This window comes from Argiope bruennichi, chromosome 7 (assembly GCF_947563725.1).
Source record: "Argiope bruennichi chromosome 7, qqArgBrue1.1, whole genome shotgun sequence".
Lineage (NCBI taxonomy): Eukaryota > Metazoa > Arthropoda > Arachnida > Araneae > Araneidae > Argiope > Argiope bruennichi.
Window position 1 is genome coordinate 54,218,615 of NC_079157.1, and position 23,829 is coordinate 54,242,443.

General features: G+C 32.0%; 1 protein-coding gene across 1 annotated transcript in view; it reads left to right on the top strand.

Moving 5' to 3' along the window:
- LOC129975377 (thrombospondin type-1 domain-containing protein 7A-like) overlaps positions 1-23,829 on the top strand; it is a 610,131-nt gene that overhangs the window by 558,616 nt on the left and 27,686 nt on the right. Inside the window, exons 23-29 of the mRNA XM_056088439.1 lie at positions 2,748-3,008; positions 4,623-4,749; positions 7,475-7,620; positions 8,636-8,794; positions 11,202-11,304; positions 12,163-12,258; positions 15,523-15,603. Coding sequence (XP_055944414.1) covers positions 2,748-3,008; positions 4,623-4,749; positions 7,475-7,620; positions 8,636-8,794; positions 11,202-11,304; positions 12,163-12,258; positions 15,523-15,603 — 973 coding nt within the window. The remainder of the gene's footprint in view (positions 1-2,747; positions 3,009-4,622; positions 4,750-7,474; positions 7,621-8,635; positions 8,795-11,201; positions 11,305-12,162; positions 12,259-15,522; positions 15,604-23,829) is intronic.

A 23,829-nucleotide genomic window follows, 5' to 3' on the forward strand; every position in this document is an offset into this window, starting at 1 on the left:
ACAAAACGAAATGACAATATCTGCAAATAACTTTGCCAATGTCAACGTCAGCAAATAGCATTGTCAAAGGTAACACATCTTCTGCGCAATAAAAACCTTCTGATACTCCGGAATTCGTTGTTCGACTTCCTTCCTGTAAATATATCTTGTAAAATAAAGAATAGAACACTTTTTGGATTATGGCGACCTGTATTTGAACAAGATAACTTGTAAATGGAACATGATGGGCAAATGAAATTTGGTTTAAAGTTGATAGAAACTTAGAACTTTGGTAAAAAGTTCTATCAATTTTTGGACGAAATGTGTCTAAAAATTGATAAAAACTGTCTGTCTGTTCGTCCAGTTTGTATATGATAACCCAAATACCCTTCAAACGAAATGAATTTCTTATATGGTTTTCTTGCCGTTTTTGTAGATCTATATCAATTTTTGGATCGAATCAACCTAAAAATTGATCGTCTATCTGTCTAACTATTTTTTCTTGTTTATGAATTTGATAGTCTCAGAAACACAGCAAGGTACATAAATGAAATTTTATTTCTGGTCTTGGCTCCTAAATTGCATATTTACGTTGAATTCGGACTGAATCGGTAAAAAAAAAAGATGTTAAGTAAATATCTAAATACATGAGTCTTAAATAATTATATCTTATGGATCTTCACAAAATAAAGTGAATTGAGTATATATAAGTATCGATGGAAGAAGAGAACATGGCTTCGCAACGGATAATGGATTTCTATTCACAAATAAGTCATGATATGAAGGATTAACTTGGCTGTTAAAAGTTTCTGTGACTTTATAAAAGTGATTGAAAAAATATATATTTTTCCACCCTAGCTTCTGAACAAATTACTCAAACAAAATATTAAACTCATTTCACTAAGTCAATCGCACACTTTAATGTTAATGTTATGCAGAAATTTTTATTTTTACTACTCAGAGAAGAAAATCAAAATGTTAATATGCACGTGCAGTGAATAAATACTGTCTTTTGAATTTGTTGTAATTCCTTTAATTGTTTGACCTAATTTTGTCTCATACATAGCAGTTTTTATAACATAGCAATTTCATTACAAAATTTTTACAAATTTTTAATTACAAAATCTTTCTCAACATAGCAATTTTCAAATTTTTATTACATCCAGTTGACGTTCCATCTTTTAAATTTTTTTTTAGTTTGAGTTAACTGAATAAGATTTTATTTTACTTCACAAGTGTATGAGTTTTTATTACATATTATCTGCTCTATGGCTAAACTAACATTTTCGTTTACCCTAAAGCTTTAAAGTAATAATTAATAAATTATTATCACTGGACAAAAGGCCCTAAAAACACTTAAGAAATTTAATATAAAAATTCAATACTTTTAAGGCATTTATTATTATTATGCTTTTTCTTACAAATAAATAGAGCAAACAGCCGTGGATAATATGATTAATCTATACTTAGATATAAAGCTCAGTGTGTGTGTGTGTGTTGGCGCTCTACAGAAAAGACCATTTGACCTACAGCTATCAAATTTGGTACATGTATACCTTAGAGGTCGGGAATGTGCACCTGGGTTCCCTTTTTTGAAATTTTAATTAGAATTTTAATTATTAATTAAAAACTAACTTTCCTCCCAAAAAATCTTCCATTTTCCCCACCACCAAATTAGTAAGGCTTCAGTTTTTTCCCCACGCTAAAGAGGATAGGCTTGAGAAATTTTCGGCAGATTATTTCAAAGGATTCTGTTAATTTTCTTAATGTTTGATGCATTTAAAAAGAAACGTTAATTAATCGATCTTTCAGATTCCTTCTGAAGTACTTTTGAATTAAAATAACACAGAATAAAGGTAATTAAAAATGTCTAATCTGCATAGCGTTACCCCAACTGGCGTAGAAAAATTCACGCATTTGCGTTACCGTAACGCGTTGAAAATTCACGCATGCGCATTGTGTTCTGATTGTTGACAATATTATCAACGGATGATTCTTGATTATTTTTAGGTTAGTTGCATGCTTTTGTAATTAAATTGTATTTATGTTAGTTATATATTTTTTGTATATGCTTATAGTTTTAAGTACATCGTTTTTTAAGTAGTTTTTTTAAACCTGTTTTCGACCGATTATTTTAAACGATTCATTTTATTTTCTTAGTGTTTGATGCATTTAAAATTAAACATTGTTAATTAATCGATCTGTTCATGATGAATCTGAGAAAATTTTGTTGACCAATTCTTGAGATATTACATAAATTAAGAAAGATATTCCTTAGTGCCCATAAAGTTTAAACGCTCAGTGACTCTGTTATCAGTAATCATATTATAAAAAAAATGCTTTGTTTCAGTAAAAAATGTTATTATATTAATTTCAGATTCATTCTTTCCACTTTAATTTAAAGCATAAATTCTACGGTGCTAACAGAAAATAAGAGAGATACATACTACGTTATGACTGAAGGCCTTTATAAATTATGAGTGAATTATATGACTATTAAAATTTGAAGTTTTAAAATATTTTGATTAAGAATCTATTAAAATAGGAATTGCGTAAAATATTTAATTATTAAAATTTATACGAACATTAAGATTGGCGAGCCGACTGGTCACCAAAGGCGGCTAGTAATTCATAAAATGAAATTTTGCAATCACTACAAACTGCAGGTTTGCAACCGTCACAATCGAGCTGCTGTGTGTTTTAATCGGATATTAAACTTTAAATTTACTTAAAATAATAGTTTTATATGTTTTTAATATCTTTTGCAGCCTTGTTCGAAGGAGAATTACTTGGAAATGAGAAGAACTGTGTTGAGACAGCCCAACTCCACCGCTGACCCCTGCCCACCGCTCGTCTTCCGCACTCACTGCATCTTGAATGAGACGTGCCATGAGCACGATTTCGTCCCTCAGCCCTGGGGATCCTGCGTGTTGGCGGAAGGGGCGCTGTGCGGAGAGGGCGTCCAGAAAAGACCCGCTCAGTGTATGAGGAGCGACGGGAGGCAAGTGGACGCTGTGCAGTGTGAGAAAGTGCGTATTATTAGAACAACCATTGAATTGGTTTTTCTGTATAATTAATAATTAGATGAGTTAATAATATCTGAAATTTCGTTGCTGAATTTTCTTTTAAAAGTTCAGAGGCGCAGTTATATAATAGGACTGCTTTTTATTTTGTTACACAAGATGTCTGATCGCTAAAGATTGTACTGATTTTTAATTGCTTATGACCTTGGTCAGTTGCTTACGTGTTTAATTAATAAATTATTCAATCGACGAATTTTAATCCACAAATTTATTTTTAAATTAACGCAAATTGAAGATGACATTTCACTTAAATATATGTATATACAGTGGCGACAAAAATATCTTCTTGCTCAGATTAATTACTTCAAAGGAAACGCTAAATAAACGTATAATATTTTTATTCATTTTTTTTCTGCAACATAATGAGATCAGGAATTTTTGTCGTATTAGCATGTACACATAATAACTATAACAATGAATTGATATTTATGCTTTTCTTTAATGCTTCTGAAATTATCAGAGTCTTTTTTTTTCTTTGTAAAACTTCGATTAGCCATAAAAAATTCAACAATGGAGAACAAAATGAATATGTAATTAGAAGTTATGCATAATCATGATTGCTTTTAGACATAATCGCCATGAGGATTTATGTATATTTATCACATCGTTGAATCAGATTTGCGATCCCTTCTTCGAGAAATGTTGTCTCCAGGATTGTAAGTTGAATTTTACTTTCTTTTGAAATTCCTCTTTAATCTGGAAGTTCTTCGCATTTTTAAAGAAAAGTATATGGAGCAGGATTGTCCAAGCATTTCCCTGCAAAATCTGAATTTCAGTATGCTGGTCGGCCAGCTCGGTGCCTGGTATTGACGCACCACTTATTGTTTAAAGTGAATACGTTCATTCTTTTGAACGCACTGATCATAATTGAACGTAACTCATTAAACAAGATTTTCTTTTCTTTAAATATATAAATCTTCACGATGGTTATGTTTATTATCTTCAGCCTTTTCCTAGAGAATAAGACTTAGAGCCGAATGATTTTCACTTCTTTCCTGAAATGGAAGAACTGGCTATGATGCCAAAAAAAAAAAAATGCAGACAAATGATAAGCTTCAAAGAAACTTTCAGATCCGTCTTACATCAATTGTGATAACGTTTTCCAAAGATACGTTAGGAAATTTGATCCATCAATATCACAAATGAATCCTTACGACGATTATGTCTGAAAGTAATCATGATTGTGCCTAACTTTTGGTGATAAATTCATTTTATTCTCTACTCATGACTTTTTTCATGATTCATTGGTGCTTGAAAAAAAAAGATTTTAATGATATACACTTAAGAGCAGAAGCATCTGCTGATTTTCATTATTACTATGTATATTTAGATTTGAGATGACAACAGTTAGAATTGAAAAGGGACCAGATTTGTTCTATTTGCTGCTTTTTCTCTCTATAGCTATTTTTTTTAATCATGCGCAATCTTGATTTTTTTTTAATGAATGCATGAGGGAAGCAAGCATTTTATATTTAAAAATTATAAGAAGAATGAAATTTATAGAATGAAGATTTGTACTGTTTAATAAAATTTAATATACAATATGTAATATCTACACAGAATCACAAGTCCCTTTCATCGAATGAGCCCATGTCTAAGCCATGCTACATTGATTGTCCAGTCGATTGTGTGCTGTCCGAATGGTCTGCTTGGAATGAAAGTTCCTGTTCACCTTGCGGTCAACCTGGTAAGCATTGTAACTCTATTACATTAACTACTCATTATATCAGAAAGGCCGGGATAGCCTGGTTGGTAGAGCGTTGGGTTCGCGCCCCTTAGATTGCGAGTTCGAACCCCGACGGCCAAAGATTCCCCGCGTTCTTGGTGGTTGACGCGCGTATAAATCTGTCGTGGTCATAAAGTCCTCCATGTCGAGAGTAATACCACTGGGGGTACTAGATCAAGGGTGATCGTTCTCTGATTCAGGTCTAAATTACGATCAGGTGAATGAAATCCGCCCCGTAAAAATGGTTGTGACTTGTGTAGCTAAGTCGTTCTCTTGGCCCTAGATGGCGCTACTATAAAAAGAAGTGACGCTCCCCCACCGGCTTAAAATCGCGGTCTTCGTAACAGCGGGCTCGTCCATTCCAAGTTCCATAAGAAACAACAACAGAAAAATATATTCAGCATTAAATTCAAGACATTACTAGAAATGGATCTGACGATCAATTCAGTTTTCAGTGAACAGACAAACTCTAACTATCCGAAATGCAGTTCTATGAATCTTCAATTATTTGAACCAATTTTGGGAGAATAAAGAGCAATTAAGGAATGATCTCAATCAATAGCCCGTAATCATCCTACTGGAGAATGTTTGGAGATGGAGAGGGATTGTGCTTTATTATTTTTAAAAATAAATTAAAGCCATATTGCCACAAAGAATGTTTGTAAAATTCTTTAAAACATTCCTGGGACCCAGTATTTAAAATCTTGTTTCATCACATTTTTGTATGATCTCCTCAGAATTCGCTAAACGTTACCTTAAATTTAGTTTTTATTCTTGAAAATCAATAGACTTGTATATCGTTGACTGGATACAACAGAGTTCAGATGTCGTAATATCATTCTAATACAGTTAATTTTTCATCTATATTCATAAGCGCTCTACATCTACTTGACTATGATAGCCATGAGCACCACCTACTTGTATTTTTTTATATTTCAATTTCAAAATTTCTCAGAAACAGCAAAAAAGTTGTTTAAAGACTAGCTTGTGTTGATTTATGTGTTGATGATTGACCTGGGTGCAATTAAAAAAATCTAGTGTTAACTTCGTGGAACCGGCCGTTGTGCACCAGCGCAATTTTATAAAAACAAATTTTTCGAAGGTGTTTTCGTAATAAAACACAATATTTAATGTTCGTTTTCTTTTTGTCAGCCAATATTTTTAAGTCCAATAATGGACAGCAATTTTCAATAACCGTGCCTCTATCTTTTACAGAAATAAATCGCTACCCGTATAAATTAATTAATTATTTGTTAGATATTTACCGAATAACAAGAATTTCCCCCCTCTGATTTTCGGAACGACCGCGGTGGTCCGGTGGTAAGGTGCCGGCTTGTGAGTCGTAGGTTTTCAGGTTCGAGACCCGATTTCATTGAAGAACCGTCGTGTAGGGGGGTCTGTTGCACGTTAAATCCGTCATGCCAAACGTCCTCCCGCTGGTATGGTGTGGTGTGGAGAGGGGGGTGCCATGTCAGGTGTCGTCCTCGTCATCCGACCGCGGATCAAAATTACGAGGTCCGTCCCAAAAATAGCCCTAGTGTTGCTTTACAACGGGACGTTAATATAACTAAAACTAAAAAAAACCTCTGATTTTCGATATTATGTTCTGCGTATCAGTTCCTTCCTAAATTATATTTCGATACATTGTATCTGAAAATATTATTCAGACATAATATAGTAAAAACTATGCACAAATAGGATAAAAGTAATAGTAATTTAGCCACACTCGGAGTTTCTGTCCTTTGTTTCGGAAATTGAGGTTATTTGTGGTACTCTGAAAAGACAACTGATTGGATGTTCTACAATTTGTTTATTCTGTTTAAAAAGAGAAATAGACGGATGATTACAAAACTTTACAGCTATTTCATTTGCTAAATATCATCTGATCTTACAAATTAATCAACTTGAAATTTATTATTTTTATTTCCATTCCAAGATTTTTTTGTTCGATTTTTAAAGTATTTTCTAAGACTTTTTCGAGCTTTTTTTCTCTATTATATTTTATAAATGTTTCTTTTTTAAAGTACTAATCGTCTATAGTAATATTTAAAGCATTGTCTACTGCTCGTATCATTTGCCATGTCAATTATTTATACATGACGTAGCATCTTTATACGAGACACTAAGAAATAGCATTTATATAATAAAAGATCAAATACAATGCATAAAAAACAATAATACAAGAACTTAGTGACACAAACACCATTTAAGTAAGCCAAAGGATGTTTTATTGAAAATATAAAGTAGGTAAACTAAGTCTTCTTCTGTCGTGTATTAAATTCATGAGTATTTAAAAACGTTCATATACCGTGAACTAGTTGATATGTATCGTAAAAAGAGAATATAGAGAGCTTGATTTTTCCTATAGCATTCTGGAAATTTTGTGAATGTGTTTTATTCAACACAGTTTAATGTACCAGTACGCCTTGCAAAGATTTGAGAACTTCTTTGTATTACTGATCTAAATGTAAAAAAAAAAAATTCGAATGTTTTTTAATGAATAATTAAGACTCCTTTCCTTTGCTTTATGCACCTTAATAGAAGTTTATGCTTCCTGGATCTTTTGGGACCCTATTTCATATATATCCATAAAACTGATTAGATCTTCATTTTGTCTGAACAATTTTTAATCATCCTGCATATTTGAGGTATATTTCATGATTCTTTTCGTTACTCATCTTTTCAGGAGTGATGACACGAACGCGTTGCGTTCTACAGAAACCCAGTGACGCCGGTCAACCTTGCTCGCCAGAATTAGAGCAAAAGAAGCCCTGTCCTTTCAAGGCATGTTACCACTGGAAACATTCAGAATGGTCTCCTTGTGATCTGGAGGTGAGTTGTTTTTATTTCATTTTAAAACCAACCGTTTGGAAAAAACGATTAAGATCCAATTAAAAAGATGTTCGTAATAAGTTATTAACGAAGATGTTTGTTATAGGAATATGTTCGTAATAAGTTATTAGATATTCGTTATAAGAATATAACTTATTTATAATTACTTATTATGAATATATTCAATTGTATTCATATTCGAATGAAATATAATTCGAAGAAATATGAATGTCCAGCTATCTGAAAGCGATAATTACAAAGCTTAAAGAGGTAGATAAAAAAAATTGATACAAAAGTTTAGCTTCTGAAATATAGATTATTATCAAATTTTGAACCAAAACTTCCAAATGGTTAGCCGTATGTTGGTCGGCACTCTCGCATTCATGTAAATGTAATAATTCAAAAGTGCAATGATATAAATAAGTGAAATTTGATATGTGATCTTGTGGCTACAGTTATAGCTAATCCTATGTCAGATTTGTTCTAAATCGTTTGGGGGAAAAAAGGTGTCCAAAATACATATTCTAATTTCGGGTACTTATGGATCTAGCATATTCCTGGGAGTAAACCTAAAAATGACACCATAGATTCAATTTAAATGCTAGATTCAATCTAAAGATCAATATTTCAAATCTTTTATTCATTCGCTGCCTTACCGAATGTCTTCTACACTTATATGCGGCGGTGGTGGTGAGCGGGAAGGAGGGGGGAGATAACACTTTTTTTTAGTGAGTATGCGAGAAAGTTTTAGAAGTATAATTCCCGCTGGTTACCTCCCTAGGCAACACATCATGTTCCACAATATTATACTGTATTGTGCTATATTATATGATATTCAACAATTTTATACAATATTACAAATACTGATCAATGCCATACAACATTGCACAATATTTGCGTACTACTAAGGTCATTTCAGTATGGTGATTGTATATACGGTGCTATCGCCCTAATTGAATGCTATGATGCTTTTATCATTTTTTTTTTCTTAATATATTATATTTTCTCATTTCAGTATGGCGATTGTGGATATGGTGTCCGTCGACGTCTCGTCGAATGCATTCGTTACGATGGGCTTCAAGTAGACAAGATGTTCTGTCTTACCCTCAATCTCACCTTCCCGACGGACAATTGGCTTGATCCCTCGTGGCTAATTTTGGCGCAAGAAGACAGCGTAAGTTCATTAAAAAATTAATTCAATATTTATACAATATTTTTGCAGGAAAATATTCAAGAAATAAATGATGCATATTGTTACATATCTGTAATGTTGCTTCCCAGCACGATTAGTTCAATCGATTGAAAAACCATTTACGGTGAGCTCTGTTGAATGCTGATTGGGTGCCGAATTAATGATCCTTGAGCTTGGTGATAAACTTGGCGACTTTGGCAACAGAATAGATAATATGGGAATCTTCTAGAATTTTGGCGATAGAGCCAATAGGAACCCAGATATGCCTGATTGTTCCAGAATTTTCTCTGCCCGGCTGCAGAAATTATAAAAGGCCAACAGTCTAAGCTGAAAACAACCGTGGAAAGAGTGCCGAAAGGTTTAGAGTCGCATAGAGAGTTAACAACTAATTAGTTGGGTCAGTCCAGGGAAGCGCAAAAGTTGTATGCAGCTCAAGCGTTTGGAGAATTGAGCTGTGTGCCGAATTCTGGAGTTTATTATAGCAGCAGCATCGAGTCGTGTGTGGAGTAGCCAGTCGTGTAGTTGTGAGTCGACAGTTGGATACAGCTAAAGCGAGGAGACAGTGGAGAATTGCAGGTGTTTGGAGAAATAACAGATAACAGCTACGCAGATTCCTTCCTCCTGCTGAATTCTGTCTGGCCGCTTTGTGTGCTGTGGTTGTTATTATTATTTGTTGTAGTGTGCTGCTGTGTGTTGCGTGCGTTAGTCTCGGCTGTGTATTTGTTGTCTGTGTATTCATGACTTTGTGTTTAATAAAAGTCGTGGTTCGTTATTTAAAGGCTGTTTCTTCATCGACTAATAAATCGAAAGAACCCGCACATTCGCAAAAATATAAATAGTATTACGGCTGGTTTTGACTTTTAAAGACAGTTTCAGTACAACTTCGATTATCTGAAATTATTAACATCTAATAACCTAAGATAATCAAAAACTGGTTTAATAGAGAAGTAGATTTTAAATATTTTCTGATAATTGTTTTCAAAAATTGTTTTTTAAACATTATAGTAGCGAGCTCGAAAATATTACCACTTAAAGAAATTTTAACAAATTTTTGCATGAATTTTTGAATTTATTAATTTTGAATGTAAATTTCTTTTCTTACATAAAAACAATTTATTTACTGATGAAGGAATATTTACAAAGTAATCTGGACAAAAGAATATTTTTTAAAAAGAGTGACCAAAAGAATATTTTCTGCTGTTTAACAATAGAAAATTTCCCACTGCGTTTAGAGTGCCATTCTTTCCCCATGAAAATGTATGAAATTTACTCATATTTCTATTAAATCGATTAATAATGGAATTCGTTTATTTTTATTTTTATTTTTTCTCATCTAAATCGTTTCTTTATTTATAAAAGATCACTTAATGACGGGTTTTCCGCATCCCATATATGCACATGATGGGTCTTACACTCGTTCTATTTAATTGTGTGCATGTGGCGATTTCAGCTCTTCGCATGCTGAAAATTGTAATTCAGTGCCAACTTTAACAGCCATTTAGGAAAAATTTGGTAATTTTTTTTTAAATGGAAGAACAATTCGTAATCCAAATATCAGATCAGTTAGGAGAGACCTTCGTTGATAGAGGTTCATATATTAGAAATTATACTATTATCAAATGTCTATATATTCTGCTTTATTCAAAGAAAATTTTTAAAAACATTTCTGAGTATTCTTGTGACAGCTTCACGCAGCATCAAAAGTCATAAGAAATCAAAGCAATTTTATCTTAGTCATATGATTTTTATTTAATAAATGCATTTTGCGATAGTACTATATTTTGTGATGGTCGATTTCCTTTTGTTTATTTCAATGAAAAATTGTTATTTTTAATTTCAAAACTTGTTTTTCATCGGCCAAAGATAGTGTTCAGTTAATCTTTCGTTACTCTTATAGATGGTGTAGCTTCATAGTGAAAAATTAACGAGTTAGAAACAATCAAACAATAGCAAAAGAAGCCAAATGTTAGAACTAAAGATGGTAATGTGGGCGCATGACAATACAGGAATATAAAAGCTTCTTTAACTTAACATTAAAATTTGCGCTGAATAATAAATGAAAATTATTGTTGACCAATCATAATTATAAAATATTGATTTATCTTGGTAGGGTGTTTTTATTCAAAAAATGAAAATTTGAGAAGAAAATCCAAAATGGCATTTTATTGGCTATAAATTACGTCACAGTAAAAAAAAAAATCCTGTCAATTTAAAAAACGTCACAGCAACTGATCTCCCCCTCCCTTCAGAAAAAAAAATATTTCCTGGTATTTGGCGTTCAGTAGAAATTAATTTGACTTTTTACGTCATATTGAAACTAATACAAAACTGTTATTTACATTTTGTTATTTTAAGGGTTCATAATTCCACGTGCTTTACTCCTTTCTAGCAAGAAGAGCAAATGTGTCACATTCCTTGTCCTGGTGATTGTGTTGTCAGTGAGTGGAGTCCATGGAGTCACTGTCACAGAAACTGTAGAATTGGACAAAAAGGTATGGATATTTATCTTGTGGATATTATGGATATTTATCTTGTGGATATTATGGATATTTATCTTGTGGATATTATGGATATTTATCTTGTGGATATTATGGATATTTTTCTTCTTTCCTTGACGTTTCTTGAAATTGGTATTGCTGGTATTACTCTACATTTCTTGTTCTCTGATAGAATTAAGGATAGATAAAATTTTGAGGAATAAATTATTTAATTTGATTCTCTTTCTTAGAACTGATAGAGAATCCACTGTGAAACTTATTTTGTAATTGTTATTATATTTTCAATGTTAATAAGTCTTTATGCTGATGGAAAATACAAATAATATGTCAATCCAAATAGGTTTCTATTTAATCTCTTATCCCTTATGTCAAGATCTTTTAAGAAGATCGAAAATAAACCTTACTGCACAGAAGACGCCATGGTTATTTGATGCTTTTCTGGATAGTTAGAAAATCTGAGGAAAAAGAAAAAAAGAAACGTGTTGTAATTAAAAAGAAGTATTAAAGATGGGAACGTAAAAATAAACCAATCTTTTATTTTCCAAAAATCATGTTTTTCTATATAAATATTTGCTTTACTCTTGATTAGATTCGTATTCCAAACAGATCCAGAATTCACTACACACACTTCACATCCTTTTGACTAGTTGGTCACCATACAAAATCACACGAGACATTCACAAAATCAATTGAGTCCATGAATTGAAACTTTTCTGAATTCATTTAATGTAAACATTTATTCAATAGAATTTCAGTAAATTCTAGATTTTCGAACGAAAGATCGATAACGGTTTGGAGAGCTCTGTTGGACTCAAATATATATATGTGTATATATATTTCTTTCCCTTGCAGTTGGTTACCAGACAAGCTCAAGAAAAATTCTGTTCTCCTCGAGCCAAGAATCCAATTCATGTCCCATTAAACTCTGGAGGACGAGACCTTGTTGGAGTAAGTTTGATTTGATTTTTTTTATGCTTTCATGTGATTCTTGAAGAAAAGTACTCGATTTAAAGAATATATTCTTAAATGTAAGAAACGATATTAATTTTCTTTGAAATTCAAAAGGACAACATTATTGTATTTTTGTATTTGTTTGCTTTTTAAATATTGTATTTTTGTATTTATTTGTTTTTTTAATATTGCATTTTGTATTTATCTGTTGTTTTTTTTAATATTGCATTTTGTATTTATCTGTTGTTTTTTTTAATATTGCATTTTGTATTTATTTGTTGTTTTTTTAATATTGCATTTTGTATTTAATTGTTTTTTAAATATTGCATTTTGACTTTATTTTTTTTAAAATATTGTAGTTTTGTATATCATGTAAAATTTTGATTTAAATATAATGAAGTCCTGTTTATGTATCTTTAAGGGACTAGTGAAATGTTACATATAAAATAAGAGTCTGTAAAATGTTAATAAACAATTTTGATTAATACGAATTTAATGCTAGTAATGCGTATGTGCGTATGCGCACGGAGATTTGTTTAAAAATAAAAATGTTAGCTTTTTAAAAATATAAATAATATTTCAAATAATGATTATATTAAAAAAATGAAAAATTTGTCATACAAATAATATTATTCTTATTTTTATTGCATATTTGGAGTATTAATTATAGATTTTTTTTTACTTCATGAAACTTATTAGCATACAGAGAAATGTTTAATTGAAAAAAAGTTTTTAATCATCGTCTGACATGTTAATTATGTCTATTAAATACATTGTGAATCAAATTAAACTCATTGCATATTTTTCTAGTGTTTTAATAAACTAAAATAAATTCGAAGTTTTTTAATTGATTCCATTATTTTTTAAAAGAAAAATTAAATAACTTCATCATTGCTTAAATAAATCCAGATAAATCGTCTTCTCGATTCATCAATTGCATACTCATGTGAATTGTTCCGAGCATTACTTCATGTTGATTGGCATTTCATCATTCTGAAACCACATTTGTTTACTAACGATAGCCGAAATATCTGGCAGCAGGTTTCTCCATAAGAATCGATTCTTGATAAATATGGCGATTTGAGTGACTTTTGGATTGGTCCACCACGCCATCCAGCTCTCTGCAAAACTATCCCCGAGGTAATTGTAGACGATCACTTTGAAATGGGCTGATATACCATCATTCTGAAACCACATTTGAGTACATAAGACAATGATAACATCTGCAATAAATTTGCTAAAACCATTCCTAGAAATATAGAATAACGTGAGTGATTGAGTCGTGTTTTAGAAGATATGAGAGTAAGAGTAAATCGTTAACTGCACTCGCCCAAACATGAGTAGAGAAGTGTAGAAGATTGTGATGCGCGAGGATAGAACCTGGGACCTTGTGGTGAGCAGTCCTGTCACATGACCATGATACAAAAGCAATTTCTCGGGTAGAGTAGCTGTTAACTGTTTTATAAGCTATTCACCGCAGACTCTCCCTCCAGTGAGTCGGAGGTGAGACGAACGATATGGCTGTTGAGTGGTGATGCTGTTATTCTAATGCGCCTGTACCCATTTGAGTAGCGCCAAGCGTTATGGCGAGCTTGTGTGGGTGAGTGGTTGCTGATGCTGTTGCTGCGTCAAGTGAATCTGACGACTTTGATTTGCTGCGTCATGTGAGTATGACGACTTTGGTTTGCTGTGGGTAGATGGCGCCACAACAACTGTACGAAGGTTCATTGTCCGAGATCACCAATGTGGCGAATTGGAATGCGCGAGAATAGAACCTGGGACCTTGTGGTTAGCAGTCCAGTAACATGACCATGATACAAAAGCAATTGCTCGGGTAGCGTAGCTGTTAACTGGCTTATAAGCTATTCACCACAGAAGTGTTTCTTCAATGCATATGGCCGTGTAGCGTGTGAATTTTCTTTTACCTGCTCATGAGTACTGTTCACCTTGATAGTAGATTTCTGTGTAAGAGTTACTTAATCTGTGAATATCAAGTAAACTAATAAACCAGGTTACAACGTAAAATGTTCTAAAAGTCATTAACAAAATTCTAAATGCATAGGGTAATTAATCACTTGCTTGCAAGTCTTGGACTCTCTGAATATGGAATGGATAAAATGTTCCTCATTTAAAACTCTCCAAACAGTGTGAGTTGACTCGCATTACACGATTTGTGTGGGGTGTTTCACCCATTGTGCTCAAGATGGCTCCTTTCATATTTGTTTTACAATTCTTATTCCAATTCTTCCGCCGGAGGAATGAATGAACCATTTACGCCTGTTCGGGAACCATTAATGATACAGCTCTAACGTTGTTCTGTCATTCCCATTATTAGCATCGTACATTAAATATATAAATGTCTGCCGTTTCACCATTTGTAAAATCTCCCATTATTACCGAAAACACAGTTGCTAATGTCACTTACACGCTGATGCATCAAATCAGGGGTAGACAGGCTCACTAACGCCCTCTATCCACAACATTATCAACTAATCACAGCTGTGTAGTTTCTATTGCTGTTAATGGTAGTAATTTGAAGCATTTATTGGAATCATTATTAAAAGGAATCACTTTGTGATGGTTTTGTTAATAAACAATGTTTTTCTTTATTTTTTTGTTTTATATCCTTTATATCCTGTTTTATTTATATAACAATGTTAATTTCGGTTAATTTTCGGCCATACATACCTATACAAAAAATGTTTTCATAGTCTCTACCATCCCTTGAAGTTTGTCTCGTGTCTGTAGAATCATCCTGCATTTACTATTTATTAAGTTCAAAATAAAATTAAAATCACGATTTGTTGTTGAGATGTCGAAAAGAAAATGAATAATTGATCAAAACTCACAAAGTGAAACTAAAGACGTAAACAGTTTCAGCGTTGAAACCAATTTGATAAAGAAATTAATTATAACTTATTAATTTTAATTATATTTAAATAATTTTTAATAGCTTGAGAGAAAATTTCCAAACATCATTTACGAATCGAAATGCATAATAAAAGTAATTAAAAACCTAGTTTGCTTGGAATATTTTATATTAGTGCTTCATACTTTTATTATTTTTGTTTCGACCAACTTATTCTTTTATTTAAATTTTTTTTCGACCATCATATTCTTTTATTTAATTTTTTTCTCCATTTTTAATATTTTTAAATAATTTTTATTATTAAAATCCAATGTCTATATTTCTGTTTAATACTTTTCTGAGCTTGAAGATAGAAATCAGTGAATAATTTCATCTTAATTTGTTTTCTTTAGGCAATGATTGCAACTTTTTCCGATGGAGATTGAAAAATGCATCGTTAATTTGTGAAGGAAGAGATGGAACTATTGTTGAAGGTGAAGATCATTTTAGATCATTTTATTTAATTTTTTTGCTCTTATTTTGTTATTTACTTAGGTCTCAAGTATCTTTAAAGTTAGAAATCTAGCTAATGAGGAAAATATTGTCTCTTCTCAAATGGAAAAACATTCCACGCCTTGTACATCGACAGATATAGGTCTCTCTAAAATAGGGGACCAACTCTGCAAACATCTCCTATTCTGTCTTTCATCGCCTCTGTCTGTCTTCTCTAATTTTCATCGCTGATATCTATCTAATCTATCTTTCATCGCCTCTATCTATCCCCTCTATCTGCAAGCACTTTCTCCTGTATATTTCATCGCATTTATCCATCTCCTCTATCAGGATACATCTACTACTCTATCTTTCATCTATTTGAGATGAAAGATAGAGGAGAAGATTTACTATGCATCAATAGAGTAAAACTGATTATCGATGGAATAGCAAGCGTGGATAATCCACAAAATAGAATTAGGTTTTTATTTTTTGTTGTGTATTTTGCCAACTATTTTAAGCCAAATTTTGCGCAGTAGCTTCTTAGGATAAAGACCCCTGAGCACCCGAGGACAGAAATCTGACTTCTAGCTCAAATGAAGATAGCACACACACTTGCTTGCACAGCCCCTTTTTACAGGGGGGCTCATTCACGCACCTCACGTTGAGAACACAAGGAAGAGAACAACCATGCCCGAACCAGGACTCGAACCCGGAACGCCTAGATCACGGGGAAGACGCGCTACCCCTAATCCAGGACGTCGACAATAGAATTACAAGGAAGAGAACAACCATGCCCGAACCAGGACTCGAACCCGGAACGCCTAGATCACAGGGAAGACGCGCTACGCCTAATCCAGGACGTCGACAATAGAATTACAAGGAAGAGAACAACCATGCCCGAACCAGGACTCGAACCCGGAACGCCTAGATCACGGGGAAGACGCGCTACCCCTAATCCAGGACGTCGACAATAGAATTACAAGGAAGAGAACAACCATGCCCGAACCAGGACTCGAACCCGGAACGCCTAGATCACGGGGAAGACGCGCTACCCCTAATCCAGGACGTCGACAATAGAATTACAAGGAAGAGAACAACCATGCCCGAACCAGGACTCGAACTCGGAACGCCTAGATCACGGGGAAGACGCGCTACCCCTAATCCAGGACGTCGGCAATAGAATTAGTTATATGAGCAATTAACACATGTTTCGAATAAGGACCGGCTTAAATCTTCTAGGGACCCTAGGCAAAATTCGTAATCATGTTTCTATCCCAAAACTTCCAAAGCCAAATACTTTTAATTGGTTTTAATTTATTCCTTATATAAGTAGCTAATTTGGCTAATAAGCAAAATGCTTATTTGAAGAATACTTTCTAAAAAATTTTGTTTCGGTATGTCGTGTATAAAAAATAAAATTGAAATTTTAAAATAGTTTTAAGCAAAAGTGTAAAAGGAAAATCGACAAAAAAAATTTTTTTAATACGTTCTAAATAATATTTGATAATAGGTTCAGATATATATTTTTTAATAATAAGGCATCATTTTTGGTTTTGTTATTTCTAGAATTAAGAAATAACACAGAATTTACAAATGGCATTTAGGATTTTTATGAGAAAAATGTCTCAAAATTAAACAATATTTGGTTTTAATTAGAATAAGTTCGATTGCACGACTTTTACAATTGAAGAAAAGCATAAAATTTAATAACTTTCAAAATGATGCAAAAAAACCCTGGAAAACTTAGGTATTCTAGTGAATTGCCTACTTTGCCTGTTTAGTAATTCGTTTTAGAATTAAAATAAAATACTGCCTACAGTTTGGAATGATAAGCATAAAAAAAACTGAAAAAATACTCTACAAGATGAAAATACGACCAAACAAAGAACTGCACCCGATTTTCCTGTTTTTATTTAAAAAATTAACGCTTCGGAGGTTACATTACAGCATTTTATTAGAACAAATGATATGAATTCTAATCAAAGCACAAAAATTTATAGATAAATGTTAATGCAAGTTTATGTGAGTTGAAAGCTTAAAAAAGATGCATCGTGAATTCAAAGCTTCAATACCCCGCAGAGCCTTATATTTTGAAGAAATAATTACTACAGGGTTCATACCTCCTTCGTTACAGACTAACGGTATAATGACATATTGACCAATTCTGTGATCCCGGAACTTCGACAAAGTCGACATATAGTTAAGACACAATATTCATACATTCATTCAGATGCAGGCAAACACTTTTCATCAGAACAAGCATTTATCACGACAAACTTACACAAATAAAAGGGTGAGCAGCCTTTATTTTGTGAGAAATTTTCCTCCGCGATAACCAAATCTTACCCCATGTGTTTTCTGGTTAAGGGGGCTCATAAAAGACAAGATTTTCCCGTGGAAATCTTATTTCTTCTTTGGTTAATTTTCTTGTATTTATTTCATTTTCGTTTAATAAGTAGTGTGCGCAACGTCTGAAAAATTTGTTAACTCTTTAAGTGCCACATTAGTCATCGGTGACTGACACTAAACTTATTTCTCGGGCCGTGTCAATCAGTCACAGGTGACTGACGTTAAATTTTCCATATAGAATGCTGCAGTCGCCGGTAAGTGACAGTATAAAATACAATATAAAACAATAAAATTACATTCTATAAATAAATTAATAAATACGGCTAAACTTTTCTTTATTATAATATAATGATGATTTTCATTAAACATGGTAAATAACTTGTATGTATGATGAAGCTAAACATCGGGTCAAACGAAAAAGAAGGCAATATCGCTGAGCCGTTTAAGTGTTAATCAAATTTCTTGGAATTTGTATTAATATAATGCATTTCACGGCCAAAATAGTTGATGAAATTTAGTAGGCCGAGGTAGCCTGGTTGGTAGAGCGTTGGATTCGCGTCCCTTAGGTTGCAAGTTCGAACCCCGCCGGCGGAAGATTCCCCGCTTGCTTGGTGGCTGACGCGCGTATAAATCTGTCGTGGTCAAAAAGTCCTCCATGTCGAGAGTAATACCACTGGGGGTACTGGATCAGGGGTGATCGTTCTCTAATTCAGATCTAAAATACGATCTGTGGATGAGTGAATGAAATACGTGAATGAAGTCCGCCCAGTAAAAAGGGTTGTGACGTGTGTGTAGCTAAGTCGTTCTCTGGGCCCTAGATGGTGCTACTATAAAAACAAGAGACGCTCCCCCACCGGCTTAAAATCGCTGTCTTCGTAACAGCGGCATTTTCCATGGCAATTCCAATTGAACAGTCTTGTATATGTTTCTTAAAGAATGTTAAACAGCACGGAATAGTTTTTTCTTGGCCAGCGACGTCTCATTTTCAATCCATTGAACCACCGCGCGCCACTTCCCAGAACATCGCCATTTTCACTTTTCATATAATCAGTAATTATTGCAGACGAAAATTCCGTCACTCTTTCCCTTAACAAAGTCTTTTATATCTCCTTCTGAGCCTCACGGGTAAATAATAATAAAACATGGGAGATCGAAAATTTCTTCTCCTTCTAAGAGACTTTAAAGAAGAAGCTCTCCTATCTGAATGCGAATGCAATTTAATGGCCATAAAATAAAAAGAGAGAGGATTTTTCTGGAAGTTTTTCACGTGGTGGTAGTTTCTTCCTGTTTGGGGATGGAGAAAGTGCGCTTTTATATTCATTCTTTTATCCATCTCCTGAAGGTTTTAGTGATTTTAATGCTGCCACCGTTGAAAGATGAGTCGATGCTTTTCGCAGAGATTGCTAGAAAATAATTGCTCTTCATCCTTTTATGCCGACATGACAGTTTTTGAGAAAGTGTGGTGTAAATAAGTGAAACTCCTCTTTTGTTATGATATTGATAAAAGGTACTTAAGATGCATTTGAAAATGGATAAGAATTAAAGATTTTTTTTTTTTTGCTTCGGGAGGAGAGATACTCTCTGATCACTTAAATATTATCTCCTTTAAATCTCACATTAACGTGTGGGAAGAGCCGAAGGATTCCATTTAATTTATTAGTTTTATGTGAAGAAAAAAATATCGAAAGATTTCATTATGGAAAAAAAGGAAATGGTATTTTCAGTGGCAACTCTTTAATTCAGAAACTTTGATAAAGCTGAATAAGGTGTATATTACATAAAGATGGAAATAAAGACATCCAATCAAAATGCGTTTTTCACATTTTTTTTAAATTGAATGTTAAACAGTATTTAGCTAGATATCTTTATATAATTCAATATTTTATTTTAAAACAACTACTTAAGAATTTAAAAGCCCAACTTAAGTTAAACAACATGAGAATAAAAAGACATATAATTGAAGTTTAATAATATGCAACTTTCATTATTACAAATATATTACTATAAAAAAGTAATAATCTGAAAGTGTTTTTTAAATATAGTACTGCATAGTGTGGGAACTGCTGACAGATCTCGTATCCTGTATGGCGCCATGTTGCGTCACCTCATTAATCACGTGATGCTTTCCCTCCATAATTGGCAGATGAAAGTTGGGTAATGAGTCTGTAAGACGTACAGCTCAAGCTCATGTATCTTCATGTGTTCTATGTTAGTAATGTTTTGTCCTTTAATCTCAATAAATATATTTAACATATTAACGCTGGTCGCTGCCTTTTCCCACAATAGTATTGAAATGAAATTAATTTTATTATTAGATTTTTTAAAAAGTATTTTAAAATGTAATAAAAATATTAAATTTTAATTATTATATTATATTATTATATTGTTATTTTTGAATATTAAATACTTACCATAAAAATTAGTAATTCATACATTTAATTTAAATCTTGTGGTCCGATAGTAAGTTTTATGTGCTTGTATTGAAACATTCAATTTAAAATGCATTTAATTGTCATCTGTATATTATATATATATTATGCTTCCAATAAAAAAAAAATTTAAATGATCAGTGGGATTATTTTAGACAAATTTTACAGTTAAATTTATTTCTTTGAATAGTGATTTAAAAAATCGTTTGCAACTTGAATTAATCATTGCTATGCTACGTTTTCAAAATGTTCCTTAAAATAAAATTGAATACGACTCATCTGCCTGTTAAAAGGATATAACTCAGTTAATTTTAGCCATAAAATAATCGAGTTTCTTTTTTATCTTATTTTGTGGATGGATAGTTTCCTTTTATTAAATGTGACTATTAGGACTGTGGAAGATCGTATAAAAAAATGAGAATTCGTAACTTTTTTTTAGAAATATATTTAATAGCTCAACCAAACATAGAATAATTTTTTTCGCGTTATTTAAAACATTTTTCCAACCAGAACTCTGTCTATTTTTAACTGTTTACAAATTAGCTATTATTCTGTAAATATACATTGATGTTTTTTTTATTATGGTTTTTGTGAAAATACATTTATTAAAAACAAAAGAAAAATATTAACAGAATACAAGCATCAAAAGTACGCAAAACATCTTCTTTTCTATTTACTCTTTATCATTATCTAATGTATATTTCCTTTTCTACCTGTTCCAAGTGTCGACTACTACTGTCATTTCCTAGAACTTGAATCTCGCCTTCTGTTTCTTTTATTCCTTCTCTTCTCAGAAAATCCGTAATTACAACTGACTAAAATTCTACCCCTTCCATTTTTCCTTAGTCTTTAACACCCTTTTCCGAGCATCGCAACTAAATAATAATAAAGCACGGCGGATCAACATTTTGCGGTGCTCGCGAAAGAAAGAATGCAATTTAATGATCATAAAAAAAAAATAGAAGAAGAAAGTAGTTTTTTTTTTTTTCGATGATTTTCTTGTGTGGGGGTGGATTCTCTTTATTTGTAAAATAAAAGGTGTGTTTTTGTATTCCCTTTTCTTCAACCCTTATTAATTTCGATTCAATGATCGAAGAAAGATAAATCAATATTTTGTGCGGAGATTGCAGAAAAATAATTGTTATCAGCCCTTTCATGCTTATGTGATAATATTTAAGCAACTGTGTTTCGATTGAGGCAGTTTTTTTAAGTATACAGGGTCTTCATAAATGAATATACCAACTTGTATAACGAAAGCCTGCTTTCTTTTTTGGCATTACATTAAATATCAGGTGTTTGTTGCATCGACACGAACTTAAGACACATATTTGTAGCCTTTCTAAACATCACACTCTCTATACAGTAAAAGGTGCGAGGCAAGCTATCCTACTGCCTGAATATTGTTCGTATTTCTGGAAGGTACATCTGTGTTCAATTTAAATTTTCAAATGCTGTTTTTGAATTTTTGATTAACAATAAGGTTATATTTTATTCATTTCTTTTTAATAACCCTGCAAAATGTGTTTATTTAATGACGAAAATCCTTTATTTATATTTAAAAAGAAATAGTGAAATATATAAAATAGAAAGTAAAAAATATTTTAATCATCAATAATTTAACTGTCTAAAATATTTTAATTATATTTAATTAATATTATTAATTATATTTAATTAATTTAATTAATATTATTAATAATATTAATTAAATTAATTAATTAATATTATTTAATTAGATTGTATTTTAATCGTCAGTAATTTAGTCGTCTAAAATATTTTAATCGTCAATAATTTAGTCATCTAAAATATTTTAATCGTCAATAATTTAGTTGTCTAAAATATTTTAATCGTCAATAATTTAGTTGTCTAAAATATTTTAACTGTTAGCAATTTAATTGTCTATATATTTTAACCGTTAGTAATTTAATTGCCTAAAATATTTTAATTGTGTGTAATTTAATCGTCTAAAATATCTTAACTCTTAGTATTTTAATTGTTTAAAATATTTTTATTCGTAATTTAATCGTCTAAAATATTTTAATCGTCAATTATTTAATTGTCTAAAATAATTTTATTGGTAATTTAATCGTCTAAAGTATTTTAATAGTCAATTATTTAATTGTCTAAAATATGTTAACTGTTAGTAATTTAATCGTATGTTAATTGTCAGGAAATTCTATCTCGAGATTTTGACGAATATCAACGTTTTAAACCTCCCCAAGTCCGAAGAACATACTTTTGAAACTATGTCTGCTTGGAATTCGATACATAGCCTTCACTCCAAAATCTTAGTTTTTAGAAGAAACTAATCCCGGTAAACCAAAAGCTATTTTTATAAGGAAGTAAAAAAAGTGTGCATTTTTGTGCTTTGAACTTATACAGAACTTAAAGTAACAGTTAATATCGTTTTATTATCACGTGAAAGCATGATGTTGTTTTGGTTTACGGTTTTTGAAATCTCAAATGCACGAGCAGAAAATTGGCGATTTATCTCTTTTGAGGCATCCATTTTTCGCTTTTAGGGTTATTAGAAAATGATAAAGAAAGCTGTCACATTTGGAGACTTATCGTCAGCAAAAAGTTTCAACTTGGCCGGAATGTACTCGATTCTCCTATCTGGATAATAAAGGGCAGGGTCGTAAGAAGTTATCTCCTGAAAAAGCACAGGGAAGAATTAATGCGAAACAGCAAGGGGAAATATCGAAAGCTATATATATTAATTTTCAATTTTTCTAGCTGGCAAGAAAAGTTTTGGAGCTCAAATGGTTTTGATATGGGGGGAAAAAAACATAGCTTTCCTAAAAGTTGACGACTGTGCAATGCACTAATCACGTGATCATTCCAAATCAGTTTAAACTGAATCTACACAAAATACTCTGGCTTCGAGACAAAGTTTTGGAGCTCAAACTATTTTGAGATGAAAAGTAACATCATTTTCTAAATATCGTTGCATGTGAAATCTGATAGCCACATGATTGTTTAAAACCGTTTTAATCTGGTTTTTCACGAAAAAAAAATTTAGAACTCGATTGATTTTGAGACGATCAAAAACCCTCGATTTTCTAAATGTTGGTGATTGCGAAATATCTGAAAACTTGATGTTGTTTATCTGTCGAATTGATACCACGTGACTTAAAAAAATTATGTTCTCGCATAATAACTTGAAATTTACGATAACAGATTACATTTTTTTATTATTGTTTTTGAAATGGCAACGAAAAGATATTCAGTTTTGTTGTTCGAAAAAAATATAAATTCCATATGGTAGTTAAGAGCTGTATTTAATATTATTTTGAAGTAAAATATGAACTAAAGTTATTTAAAGTAACGGGGTTTTAATTATTAAGATTCATTTGGAGTCAGAACCAATAACTAGTGACCCGAGTGATGCATCACAAAATTGCCATTTATTCAGTTCAAAATACTTCTTTCGATTTTCTTATTAATCAA